The 12,444-nt window shown below is 48.6% G+C and overlaps 1 protein-coding gene across 1 annotated transcript; it reads right to left on the reverse strand.

Moving 5' to 3' along the window:
* Positions 1–6,721: 6,721 nt before the first annotated feature.
* On the reverse strand, positions 6,722–12,370 carry ITPRIPL2 (ITPRIP like 2). The gene is made up of 2 exons (XM_065685825.1): positions 12,135–12,370; positions 6,722–12,075 (listed from the first exon to the last, which is right to left on the reverse strand). The coding sequence occupies exons 1-2, from the start codon at positions 12,368–12,370 to the stop codon at positions 10,422–10,424; spliced, it is 1,890 nt and encodes a 629-aa protein (XP_065541897.1). The 3' UTR covers positions 6,722–10,421.
* Between the last annotated feature and the right edge of the window lie 74 nt (positions 12,371–12,444).

The raw sequence follows: 12,444 nt of genomic DNA on the forward strand, positions 1-12,444 counted from the left end.
CCGTTTGAGTAACTGTGCTATGACTCTTCCCATTTGATTCACACTAATTTAACAAGTCGCAGTTTAAAATATTCATTTCCTATTCATATGAACATTAAAAACTCTATCAAACCTAGAAAGAGGCCAGGGAGGAACTGGCTTTTACAGTTTTCTCCTTTCCAGCAGTGACCTAAAGACGTGAGTTAATACAGAAACAGATGTGGTCAAGCACACTTCAACTAAATCAGCGAAGCTTTATAACTGAGCCCTGGGGCTGTGCAGCTGTAAAATGTAGCAAAAGTTATCACAAAAACATTTAAATATGGCTGGTAAGAGAAAAGCTTTTAATTTATGAATCAAATGACCAAACCAGAAAAATAGAGATCGCTTTAAGCTTTTGGAGAAAAATATCAACATCAACAGCAATCAGACCTACTTCTGAGCTGCAAGGGAACAACTATGGGAATAAGTTTAGGATCATTCAGCTGCAAAGACCAAACCATCATTTACCAAAAAATATGCCTATGTCAGCTTCAGAATTCAACAGGTTCAAAAGGGCAGGACTATTTTTATTGCAAAAGGCTCCATTTGCAGTCATTCCCTCACAGCAGCAGAGACCACTACATCTGGTTTTCCCATCTCACTAAGCAGATGTGCAAAATACTGTATCACACGGTACAGCTAAATTGGTGAGCTAAGGGGGTGATTTGCGTTCTAAAACACTGCAGTGCTGTAGCTGAGAAATAAATGGAATTACTGAATCTTTCTACCTTGTAGGGATCTTGGTTTTACCCATCTATTTCTGTTGTTTGATTCTTTTTCCCTCCTGCCCATTCTTATGCATTTACCCTGTGGTGTTTTCACTAGGACACAGCTCTGCTGAAGAGGGAAGCTACAAATCCAGCTAAATGTAATCAATATAAATGAACCGAGTCCTTTCTGAATTAAAATTTCATCCTCATGAGGAATCTCTTCTCTGGAAATTAATGGAAACCAAAATCTTTGCACACAGCAACTAACACTGTGCTCTCTGCATTCAGATTCAGAGCCACATTTTGAAAGCAAACCTGTCTTCATCACAGATTGAACCAATCTTGTATGTAAAAGTCTGCTCAAATCCAAGTCCTCCTTGCCACCTGGTGCTCCCCTGGGTGTCTGACCAAAGAAACTTGCAGGTTAGACAGTAACACGCTTGGTCCCAGGTTTGCTCCCTGTATTACACAGGCAGCAGCACGTTATGTTCCTCCCTCCCATTGTGCCCAGTAACTTGTAGCTGATCAGGCAATGCTGTCAGGGAAGATGTCTCTGCTCCTGAGCAATGTCCTAGTGTGGGTCTAGCCCTATTTGCTGCCTCATCCCACTGTGCCAATAGCTCAACTCACATCACCTGCCATCACGGGTGACAAACTGCATGTCCACTGACCTCAGAAGAGCAGTTTATGAGTTCAGGACTGCATTAGCCCTTTCCCAAGGGAGGAAGCTTACTTCTCCTCCTCCCTTGCAGTATCCCTTTTACGGCATTGAACTGGGGACCTCGTTAGCAACACAAATAATTTTCCAAGCAGAAAAGGGAAAAAAGTAGATCTGATCTCATCCTGGCTTCCTCCCCCACTGGAAGAAACAGAGTGGCTGTGGCCAGCACATGATCGCCATCTTGTCCCCATTCCACCGGGATGCCATTGAAAGGTTACGAAAATACTACACAGGATGGAGAAGGGAACTATCCATCTGCTCCCTCCTCTGCAAGCCTGGACCCATCACAGAGCGGGGGATCTGCTGAAAACAAGCCCTAGCAGTTCTTGAGGGGCAAAGATGTGCCAGAGCAGCCAGGACAGTGTATCCCGGTACGTGCAGGCTCCCGAGTTCAATCAGAGCACCACATTATCACCCAAAATTACCCTTCTGTTCCACTACACACAAGTTTCCAGTGCAGCTGTGTTTGCTCACCTCCAAGAGCATGAATCTTTATTCAAATAAAATACCTGTGCACTTCACACACATCTACTCCAATGGCAGTCGAGCAAATAAACACTCAAACTTTTTTTGCGCTGCCAAAGCCCTTTGATACGAGGGTCTCATTATGAAGGTCTTTATCAGCCAAAGAGATTAATTTCACCACCAAAACAGCCCTTTTTCAGATAGCAGACACTGTACCTCACTCCAGCTGCCAGAGACGGGTGAACAGCGCTTTCACCAGCCGACATTTCTGAAGGCAGAAAGCAGTGCCCAAACCACATCCTCTTCCACAAAAGCTACAAGCCCGGAAAGCTTTGGCTGAAGGAGCTCATGCAAATCCCAGGGTCAGCCCTCAGAAAAGCTGTCATGTTTTCCACTGAGGACTGTCTCTTCTGATGACCACCCAGTTAGCTGCCATCTTCCCCAAGATAATGCGCCTAGCCCTCCCTGCAGCCCAGCTGCTGTGCTTCCTACCCGGGTTGTTTCCTTCCCTTTCTCCCACCATCACCTCTCCACCTTACCTACATGGATGTTTCTGTCATCTCTCCAAGTTTGATACTAATTTCATCCTACTGCATCTCATTATAATTAGTTCTTAATTGCCACTTAACACAGGGATCACTTTGGAAGACCATAATCATTCTTCCTTGAGGAACAATTTGAAAGTTAAAAGCTCATTATGTGCCCCTGTACACGTTTTGGGTAATGAGAATGATTTCAAGAGGCAAATTTAAACACTGCTGCTCTCACAAGCTCTGCACACAAGATCTGTACAGTTTTTTGGAACACTAGTAGCATTTAAACCACAGAAGTCAGTGCCTACTACCAGCCTCCCTCCCTCTGGTATCCACTGTGTGATACTGAAAGTGGGAACATTTTAAGGAGCACCTGTAAAATGTGAGGGATAAATGTCATGGTAAAGCTGTGTTGCCACTGCTCTGCTGGAACTGATGCCCTCAGCCAAGTGCAGGACATCAGGAAGTCTACAGGGTCTACAGGGCAGACTCAAGGAGATACTGATAGAAGAAACTCATCCTTAGGCATATACAAAGCTTTGGCCAAGACTTGCTTCATTCCTGAACAAGTTGGACTCCTGCGAGATTTGAAAACAAGCAGTTTGCCAAATTGTCCTGTGTTCTCACAGCAGAGATTACAGCTGAGTGCCAGTCCACTTGATTTAGTCACCTACCTGCCAGGGCAGCAGTGCGGAGATAGAGGACTAAATGCTTTCTTGCTGGGTAATGCCTCATATGCACCATGCCTCTTAAACCAGCCATCTTGGCAGCTCTCTGGAAAACACCACACTGAAATAAAAAGGGAGAAATTGATTTATTGGTTTGTTGGTTTGTTGGGGTCTACCAATGCTGTTCTCCTCCCCACCCCTTTATTCATGTTCAGGAGATGCCATTAGTTTTGGTAGGGTCTGAATGGCTGCTGAGCTTACGCAGCTCTGGGAAAACCCTTAGAGACTCTGTACTGAAGTACAGTTTTGGAGAAGTGCCTGTGATTCACAATCCTTATGACTAGCAAGTTTCTCCCTTTTGAAACACACTGAAACATGCCTCCAAGGGTGTGTGACAAAATGAGATGGCTCAGAAGACACACTAATACCCCCAGAAAGCCACCCCTTTGGCAGCAGCCCCTCCACCAGCAGACAGACCTGGAGCTGAGAACTGCATCAAATACCAGCTTGAGGAAGACCCTGAACAACACCTCCCTGCAGAAGCCAAGCCTGCACTACATGGTTAAAATGAAGTAAAGGTCTGTAACACGCCTGTTGATTCACTGATGTTTGTACGCCTAAACATGGTCCTAGAACTTCCAAGCAGCAACAAGAACATATTCCTAAATGCACTGCACAGCACAGAGAAGTCTCCTGCAACAGAAATAGAGGAATGACTCATTTCCTCTGTAGCTGCTGCTCCAGTGCTTCACTTGCACAGGCAGTGGAGCAGCTCCCTGTGCCATGCCAGCAGGAACTGGGAAGCTGCAGTTTCCACATAGAATCGTAGAACAGTTAGGGCTGGAAAGGACCTTAAGATCATCAGGTTCCAACCCCCCTGCCATAGGAAGGGACACCTCACACTAAAGCATGTCACCCAAGGCTCTGTCTGACCTGGCCTTGAACATCTGAATTTCAACTAGGACTTGTCTTTAAAACCAGCGATCCCAGGTTGTCATTTGGGATAGCACAGGAGACAGATTGGTGAACCATTCCCCAACACTCCCTCCCTCCATGGGAGTATTTCAACATTTTAATTTTGCACAGAATAAAGCACTGGAAGAGCTGCCCTCTCCCTTGCCCTCCCCTGAAGCATGGCTAGTAAGCACACTGATTTGCCAGCAAACTCAGCTCTAAGTTTCTCTTCTCCCCTACTTGAAACTGGAAAAGCATGGACTGAAACAGCAGTGGAGAAGTGGGCTATCTTGTTAGATTCTGCTACCATTCTTCCTGTTTCTACAGCTAGCAGCTTTCTATCTGTAGTGAGACTTCAAAGAACCTCTTCCATTTTCTCCACTGGGAGTCCATCACAATGGTAATTTTTCTTCTTTAATTTGATAGCTAGTAACCCTCATGGCATAATCCCCATCACTCCTGTCTTCTTGATTCCTTAGCTCCCCACTTTTCTCCCCCTGCCCAGATTATTGTATGGACTCTTGGCAGGGATAGACGCCAACAGAGGATCACAAGTATCATGAAAACACTAGCAAAACTTTATTACATGCAGTCCAGCCCAGAGAGCTGAGTATTCTCCATGCAGCTTTGGTCCTAGTTTTAGGGAAAGGAGAAAATTCCCAGGGATAGGGATCTCAAGAAATGCATCCTGTGAGTACACAGAAATTTTCTGAGTCTCTGCATCAGCATTGCTATTCTTTCAGAGGAAAAAAAATAAGGCTTCCTTAACACAGAAGACTGGTACATGATGACACTTGACGCATACACATTTGTAACCTTTAAGAGTTTTGCCTGTAAATCGCTATTTGAGTCCTAACAGACTGTGGCACAGATACAGAACATACGTTATCTATAGCTGTGTTGCTGATCAAGTATTACAGTGCTTTGAATCTCCTATAAAACAGTTGCACATATGCCAATTCTTGGTTACATATTTAAAATAGGACACTGCAGGCACACACACCAGAGCACAGGTAGTCTCTTAATTAGGGATACCATATGTTTGAGAAACCCACAATGTACAGGCAGATCTCTCTGCGGTCAGCCCTCCACGTCCTGCTTATTGTAGAGTTGTGTTACTCAGACCCCTTGAGTAAGCTGAGCACTGTGCTCTGAAGCATCAGCAAGCGCGGAAGGTGAATCTATGTACTTAAAGGGGTGCAGGTCCTTCCCCTACACCGACTGCCAGCTTCCCAGTGCTATCGGTCCAATGAAAATGGGGCTGGCTGCTTTTCTGCCAGCTACTCAAACTAATTATCAGCAGTCGGAATGTCACTTACCTCAGGGAAGACTCACCAGGCAAACATCTGAAGAGGTGATACAGGAAATAAGCCAGCCTAGGAAAACAAATTTCTCATGTCTGAACTCCTTTGCAGCTTTATGAAAATATGCACAAATAAAGAGTCCCTTCGCCTGCAGGCAGCTTTAACTTGCATTTGCAGAACTTCATCTGCAATTGACTGCCGACCTTGGCTGCATTACAAGGGAGTTATTTGCACAGGGATGGAAAGATTTTAAACAATTTATCCAAGGAGTTGGATGCAAACAGGCTTTTCTTTAAACACCAAGCATGCAAGTCCTCAGGCCAGTTAATTTTTTGTTAACAGATCTATCACGAAAGGAAAGTCCTGTGTTTCTTTAATGATTTTTCAGCTAAATAGAAACTTAGGCTTCAGAGAAATTATTTCAGAGCAAGGAATGAATGGAGACCAAAGGATGATTACTGCTCTTAAAGGAAGCCATTACAAGAGATTATCTTATTAAAGAGGTAAAGATCTATATACACTTCCTCTGTACTGACTTGGGTGGCTGAACGCAGACACTAAAGGAATGACATTCTTCCAGCTTTTGCCAGCAAGAAGTCTGTTAGCCAGTGGGGCTGCCTCAGTGCTGCACCATCAGCTGCTGCCCCTCTTGCAGGAGCTATTCCCTGCATGGTAGGAGCCAGGCACACAAAGAGGCAGTAGTTTTCAGCCTGGGTTTGATTTAATGATTGAAAAGCACAGGGTTGTGCTGTAATTTCATTCTTCAATAGGGGACACCAGCACGAGCCATGAATGTGGAGCTCTGGCATCTTACCAAAGACTAATAAAAGTACAGGTAACTTGCTGGCCTATCCACATAACTCCTGCTGGCTTCAGCGGGACATTTTCCATAGTTAGTAAAGCGCAACCCACACAGTTTGGAACGGAGAGGTGTCTGTACGTGCCATGCTGAAAAGCTCACACACATGCTGTGAAATGAAGTCCTAGCTCTTCAGTAAGCACCAGAAAAAGCAGATTTTATGCAGCACCCTGAAAGTGGAGCCACAGAAACACAGAATGAATCCTTCTCAACCTCTGAGCAAGACAGCCACAAACAACAGCGTGCTCCATTTCAACAGTTGGCAACACCACTGATGGTGCCAGCCCTGCTCTAGTCTCTCTCCTGGCTCTTCCCCCACATCCTTCTGCACAATTCCCAAGGCGTGGACTTCCTGCTTTCCCATGGATTTGCCACTCCAGGATCCTCCTCCTAAAGAGCACATAATCCTGCTGATCACAGTTTTGTGGCTGCAGGTAGCTTTTACTGAGGAAAAGATAACAAGGAATTTAAATCTTGAGGCATGGGTGCTTTAAAACAGCTGTTTATTACTACAGTGAAATATCAAAACAAGACCACCCACGTTTTATGGAAACAATAAAAGTGCAAAAGTATTTTGATATTAAATAGGAAATGAATTTATAAATGTTTCATTAAAATGGGCTGACACTTTGAGCCTAGAAAGACTTTTTTTCTTCTTTTTTTTCTTTAAAAAAACAATAGCAGCTGAACACTTTGGTTTAATCTTTGGTCTGATTATTAACCAGCAAAACACAGTTGTACCAAGAATGTCCATTGCAAACAGACACTTAAAATTTACATTACTCTGCAGAGACTCAAAATCAAAAGAGGAATGTTTCCAAGATACCTAGTCAGGTAAAAAATAATGATGTCTTTCAGAAATACACAACAGATTTCAATACAAGATAAAGTCACATATATGCATTTTGGTTCCGTAAATAAACTTGTTCTTTTGCAGGTGTGACTCCTCTTCCCAATCAATGTTCAATGAAAACAACTTCATTTGCAGTCTTTGCAAAATTAGGCTGCAATTAGATGAAGAGAACCAAGAACCCACATTAGAGCTAAATAACATGCACTTTCTTCTGTGTTTGTGTTTCAGTTTACACACACAGAGGCAACCATGCTGCATCGGTGATACACTATAATAGTTAGGACCTTAACAAATAGGTATCCATAACCTTGTTCTGTGTACAGTATCCATGGGTTGAGAGAAAAGGGAGAGGGCAAAAGTCTCACCGAATTACTCATGTAGGTCAAGTTCTCTGTACACCTCCTTGCAGATAAGGCCCTGTAATAGCTCCAGCATGCTGTTGGTAGTATCACATTTGTTGTGGAGTAAGATGAATACCGTAACAGAACCCAACTTTTATCAGCTCCTTTTGTTAACCATATTCATGAATGCATGCTTTTTAGCAGATACAGAAAATACACTCAGCTGTACAACAGAGCCGCAAGTTAGTCTGACAGACTTCCTCAGACCGCCCACCAACTGCATGCACACTGCCTTACTGGCAGGAAGCCCCCTCTCCTCAAGAGAGCATACATTTTCCCCCATCACCAGCCATCACAAACTCAAAAATGCTTTGCTGAGCAAAAACTTACACTGAAGATCTGCCTACATGGCTAATAAGCTGAGGGTTTGCCTCACTGTTCAGCCCAGATAGATTCAACCACTTTGGAAATACTGTCAAAGCAAAACCCACTTAACCCTCCTTTCCCTACACTCCAAGTACACCTTGCTTTCAATAGTTCTCCTCCAACTTCATTCCCATGTCCTCTGGCTTGTTTGCCGTATGTCTTCACTGAGAGTTTACCATCACTCTCACTCACCCCGCAGCCCAACTTTCATTTTCTGAACTATTTATATCCTCCAGCATCTCTCCTTGTCATGCATTTCCTGATGTGACTGTCTCTTCCTGGCACTGCTACATTTTACCAAGTCTATTACAGATTTCTGTGTACTGCAGCAATACTCAATACACACCCAATACGCATCCCTTTTCAGAGCAAAGATCACTTTTCAGAGACAGGCATATGCAGTGATGTAAACAAACTGACAGCTGACTAAAGTGGTTAAGATGCCAAAATTAACAGTTAAAGGGGTTTTATGGCATGAGTTCAGGCAGCCACAATAACCTGGCTAGTCCTTCTTTGGGCAAGAGATTCAATGGCACTGATCACAGAACTGCATCTTATTTCAAACATCAAGTAACACAAGTCCGCAAAAATAGTATGTATCATGGTCTACTACCAAAAAAACCCAACCCCGAAACACCAAGGTAGCTAACTTAAATACCATGTGCAAAGAACATTTGATCAATACTACCTATAAATACACTATTTGTAGAAAGAAGCACAGTGCTTCCTATATAAAAATAACCCAGTTTACGGGTGTGACCTAGGCTAAAATTACCTGAAAATAAGACTGCAAGAGCAGTTAAAAAAAAAACAGACAGAAGTAGGCAAACATCTGCCTAGGGAGTGTTTCCATTTAGAAAAATAGATTTTTATAAAGCTTCATAGATTTTGAAAACGTTTGCTTTGTGCTCTGATGCACAGAACTCTGGATAAAGCACACTGGTATCGTTATGTACAGCAGGGAGAGGAGGAGCGTATTAGTAACTTCAAGTTACCCTAAAGCTTCCCCGAAGGCACACTTGGTCATTTATAACTTGTTTCCAACTGCTCCCCGAGGACACAGTATAGTGGGTAATGAGGCCTCAGCCTCCTGAGCGCCAGCAATTCAGCAACACATTTTGAGTCTTAATATATCAAATACTTGAGCAGGCGGCCCAATAATGCAAGGATTGAAATGCTGAATTTGCTGACACCCTGAGACACATCAGGTTCCCATGCACCAGGTACCTACACCAGGAGCTAAGGACACTTGCAGAACTGGCTGTGTTAGAACTCAGCAGGTTATTCCAGAGACTGGGACATAACTGGGCAAGAAGTGGAAATTATATGGCTGATGCGTATAGTTAGGGGACACTTGAATCCATAGCCTAAGACTGCCACTGTACCATGAATCAGTGCTAAATAAGTTGAAGTACCCTGAAAACACTTCACTTTCTCCTCCCCACAAGAAGGTAATGATTTGCTATAGCACAGCACTAGAAATTCCCATCGGCTTATTTGGTCAAAACACTGCCACGATCAAACAACTGCCTAGGCAGTCATCCAAAAATCCCCCCAAACTCCTATCAGAGAGCAGGAAGGCGCAGCAGTCAGCTTACAGCACTGAGATTTGGGCTCGTTTAAGGTTTGTTTCAAAACATAATATACAATTTCTTAGTTTTGTTTTTGGTCCTTGAGGTAAAGCAAATGCTAAGAATATAATACTTGAAGACAGAAAAAGTAGTACAACTCAACAAGAACCCACAAACCAACCAACCTCTTTGGCATTTCCTTAAAAGGGTTTCCTGGGGATGTCAAACATCATTCCCTTAACAAATACTAATGCCTCCTAATGCAATATTTAGTGCAGCCAATTATCCTAAAGAGAAGGCCTTTGTGAAAATAAAGTGCTATTTGTTTCCTTTTATCTATATTTCAATCCTTCAGTATAACCTTCACATAGAAACGCGCACCTAGATTCTTCATACTGTTATCAGAGAGGGTTTGGAGGAAGAACCCCCAATTTTACATTAACATATGCACTGTATTTCTATTCAGAACAACGTACTCAATTACACAGGAAATTTAAAGCATGCCATTGAGCATTTCAAACTGCGATCCACAACCATGCTCCGTTGCTTGACGCATTTTAAGAGCATCTTGGTACATTAGGGGGGCTGTTTGCACTTACAAGTTTTAAATCCCAAATGGATTTTGTATCATAAAAAGCAAATATCATAAAAAGGTCAAATATGCCATTAAGACAAGTGAAAATGGATTTCCAGAAATGTCAGTTTGAGCCTGTTATAGTTAGGTCTGCAAACAGCTGACTGAACGTAACGCTTCTCTACTAACGCATTTCCCCAGAAACTTCACAATTTCCCCATGAACAAGCAATGAGATTAAAAACCAAGAATCGCAAATCCCTTAAGTCTTGGCCTCTGGTTTCCCAGTCTTCTCAGGGCAGGGACAAAACCAGAGAACCACACTGGAACGGGTCCCACCTTCCTCAGGCAGACACGGGCTCTCAATGGACCAGCGGACTGTGAGCGTGTGCTGCCTGGCAGGGTCCACGGACAACACCGGCTCACTCTGCTGGTGGCTCCTGCTTGGCCTCGGTGACATGGCGGCACGGGGTGGGCATTGGTCGCAAGTACCGGGGGCTGCTGTACATCCTGATGATGTGCGGGGCCTGGATCCAGGTGTTGATCAGCTGGAAAGCCGTCAGGTCCAGCATGAGCCCATCGAAGGCAGCCAGCAAGTTCACAGGGGCGGCTTCCTTGAGGAACCGGGGCAACGCCACAGCCTCGGGGAGGCTGGTGTTGCCCAGGAAGAAATGCATCAGCACCTGCTTGCGCAGGCAGTCCCTGAGGTACAGCACCAGGTCCTCCAGCCGCTCCACCAGGAACCGCTCGTCCCAGGCCTCCAGGGGCCCCCGCATCAGGAGGGAGAACAGGGCCGTCTTCAGCACGTAGGAGGAAAGCACCCGGCTCCACTGGGAGCTGAAGGGCTCCTCCAGGCCCTGCCCACGGAGGTCCCGCAGGCCCTTGAGGATCTGAAGGCACTTGAGGTGGCAGGAGGAGGCCGGGGCCTGCTCCTTCAGCCAGCTCAGCAGCCGCTGCTCCTGCCGCGAGGCGTTGAGGCCCCACACGGCCTCGGGGGCCGGGGTGGGCAGCGGGCCCTCGGGCGGCAGGGCCGTGAGGTAGAGCGCGTCGCCGACGGGGATGGCGGGGATGAGGCGCACGGCCATGGAGATGTGGCAGCAGACGTAGTCGGAGCAGGGCACGATGTGCAGCACGGGCGGGCGGCCCGGGTAGGCCGAGAGGTTGATGCGGCAGCGCTCCTGCAGCCGGTACCGCACGGCGCCCAGGCAGCGCTGCAGGTGGCCCTGGAACCAGCGCAGCACCAGCGCCGAGGAGAGGTGGCAGCGGCCCTGCAGCTCCACGCAGAAGCCCTCTGCGAAGGGCCGGTAGCGGCGCGGCCAGCCGCCCCTCGCCCGCAAGCCGCAGACGAAGGCGCCGTGCGGCCCCAGCCCCTCGGCGCAGCGCGGCCGCGGCTCCAGGTGGGGCGGCAGCCGCAGGGGCACCAGGATGTCGAAGCAGTCGGGGCTGCGCACCTTGTGCTGCTCGTAGGCGCTGCCGATGCGCACGAAGTCCCCGCGCAGGCTGAGGGCGAGCGGGCCGGGCTGCAGCCCCTGCGCCTTGGCGGCGCGCACCAGCTCGGCCACGACGCGCCCGACGTGCGCCTTGCTGTGCCCCAGCACGTGCGGGGACACCTTCAGCTGTCGCGCGTGGAACCGCTCCAGGGCGTCGCGCTGCGCCCCCGCCGAGCCCGCCGAGCGGAACCCGCCGGGCCTCGGGCCGCCACCCGCCCCGCCGCAGCAGCGAGCCAGCAGGCAGCCCAGCAGCAGCAGCGCCGAGCCCTTGAGCAGCGGCACGGAGCCCGCCTCCGCCGCGCCGCCCCGCAGGGCCTGGTACAGGCAGAGGAGCGCGGTGCAGAGGGCGGTCGCCAGCGGCCACAGCACCCGCAGGTTGGCGGCGTAGACGGGCCCGGCGCGGCGGGGGCTCGGGCCACGGCGGGGGCCGCCGCCCGGCCCCGCGGGCGGGGAGCGCCCGGCCCCGCCGCCGCCGCCCCCCTCCTCCGCCCCGGCCGCCCCCAGCGCGGGCCGCGCCGCTGCTTCCCCCCCTGCTACGCCGCCGGCACGGCGGTGCCCCCCTGCCTGCTCCGCTGCGAGGCTTCCTCTTCCGAGGGAAGCGGCGCCGCGTCAGCCGCCGCTCAGTGAGCTCAGAGGAAATGCCACGGGCGGCCGGCGCGGCCGCGGCGTGAGGGCCGGGGGCGTTGTCCGACCGGGGGCCGGCCGGGCCGGGGCCGCCCGCGGGGCGGGGAGCGGCGCCTCCCGCTCCTTCGCGCCGGCGCCGCCGCGCTGAGGGAGCGCAGCCGAGCCTGCGGAGCCTCCGGGCAGAGCGGCCGCGGGTCCCGCACGGCCGGGCTGCGCTGCCCCACTGCGGGGCGCGAGCACGCGGTGCATGCCCCCATCACCACAGCCCTGCGGCCGCATTATCCCCGGTGCGGGGACGGCTGTGTCGGCGGGGAGTGGTGCTGCGGGGGCA

The sequence above is a fragment of the Lathamus discolor genome, chromosome 6 (genome assembly GCF_037157495.1).
Source record: "Lathamus discolor isolate bLatDis1 chromosome 6, bLatDis1.hap1, whole genome shotgun sequence".
Lineage (NCBI taxonomy): Eukaryota > Metazoa > Chordata > Aves > Psittaciformes > Psittacidae > Lathamus > Lathamus discolor.

Coding starts and splice junctions, on each gene's coding strand:
- ITPRIPL2 (XM_065685825.1), bottom strand. CDS start 12,370: ATGGGGGCATGCACCGCGTGCTCGCGCCCCGCAGTGGGGCAGCGCAGC. Junction 12,076..12,134: donor CGCGGCCGCGCCGGCCGCCC/GTGGCATTTCCT, acceptor TTCCCTCGGAAG/AGGAAGCCTCGCAGCGGAGC.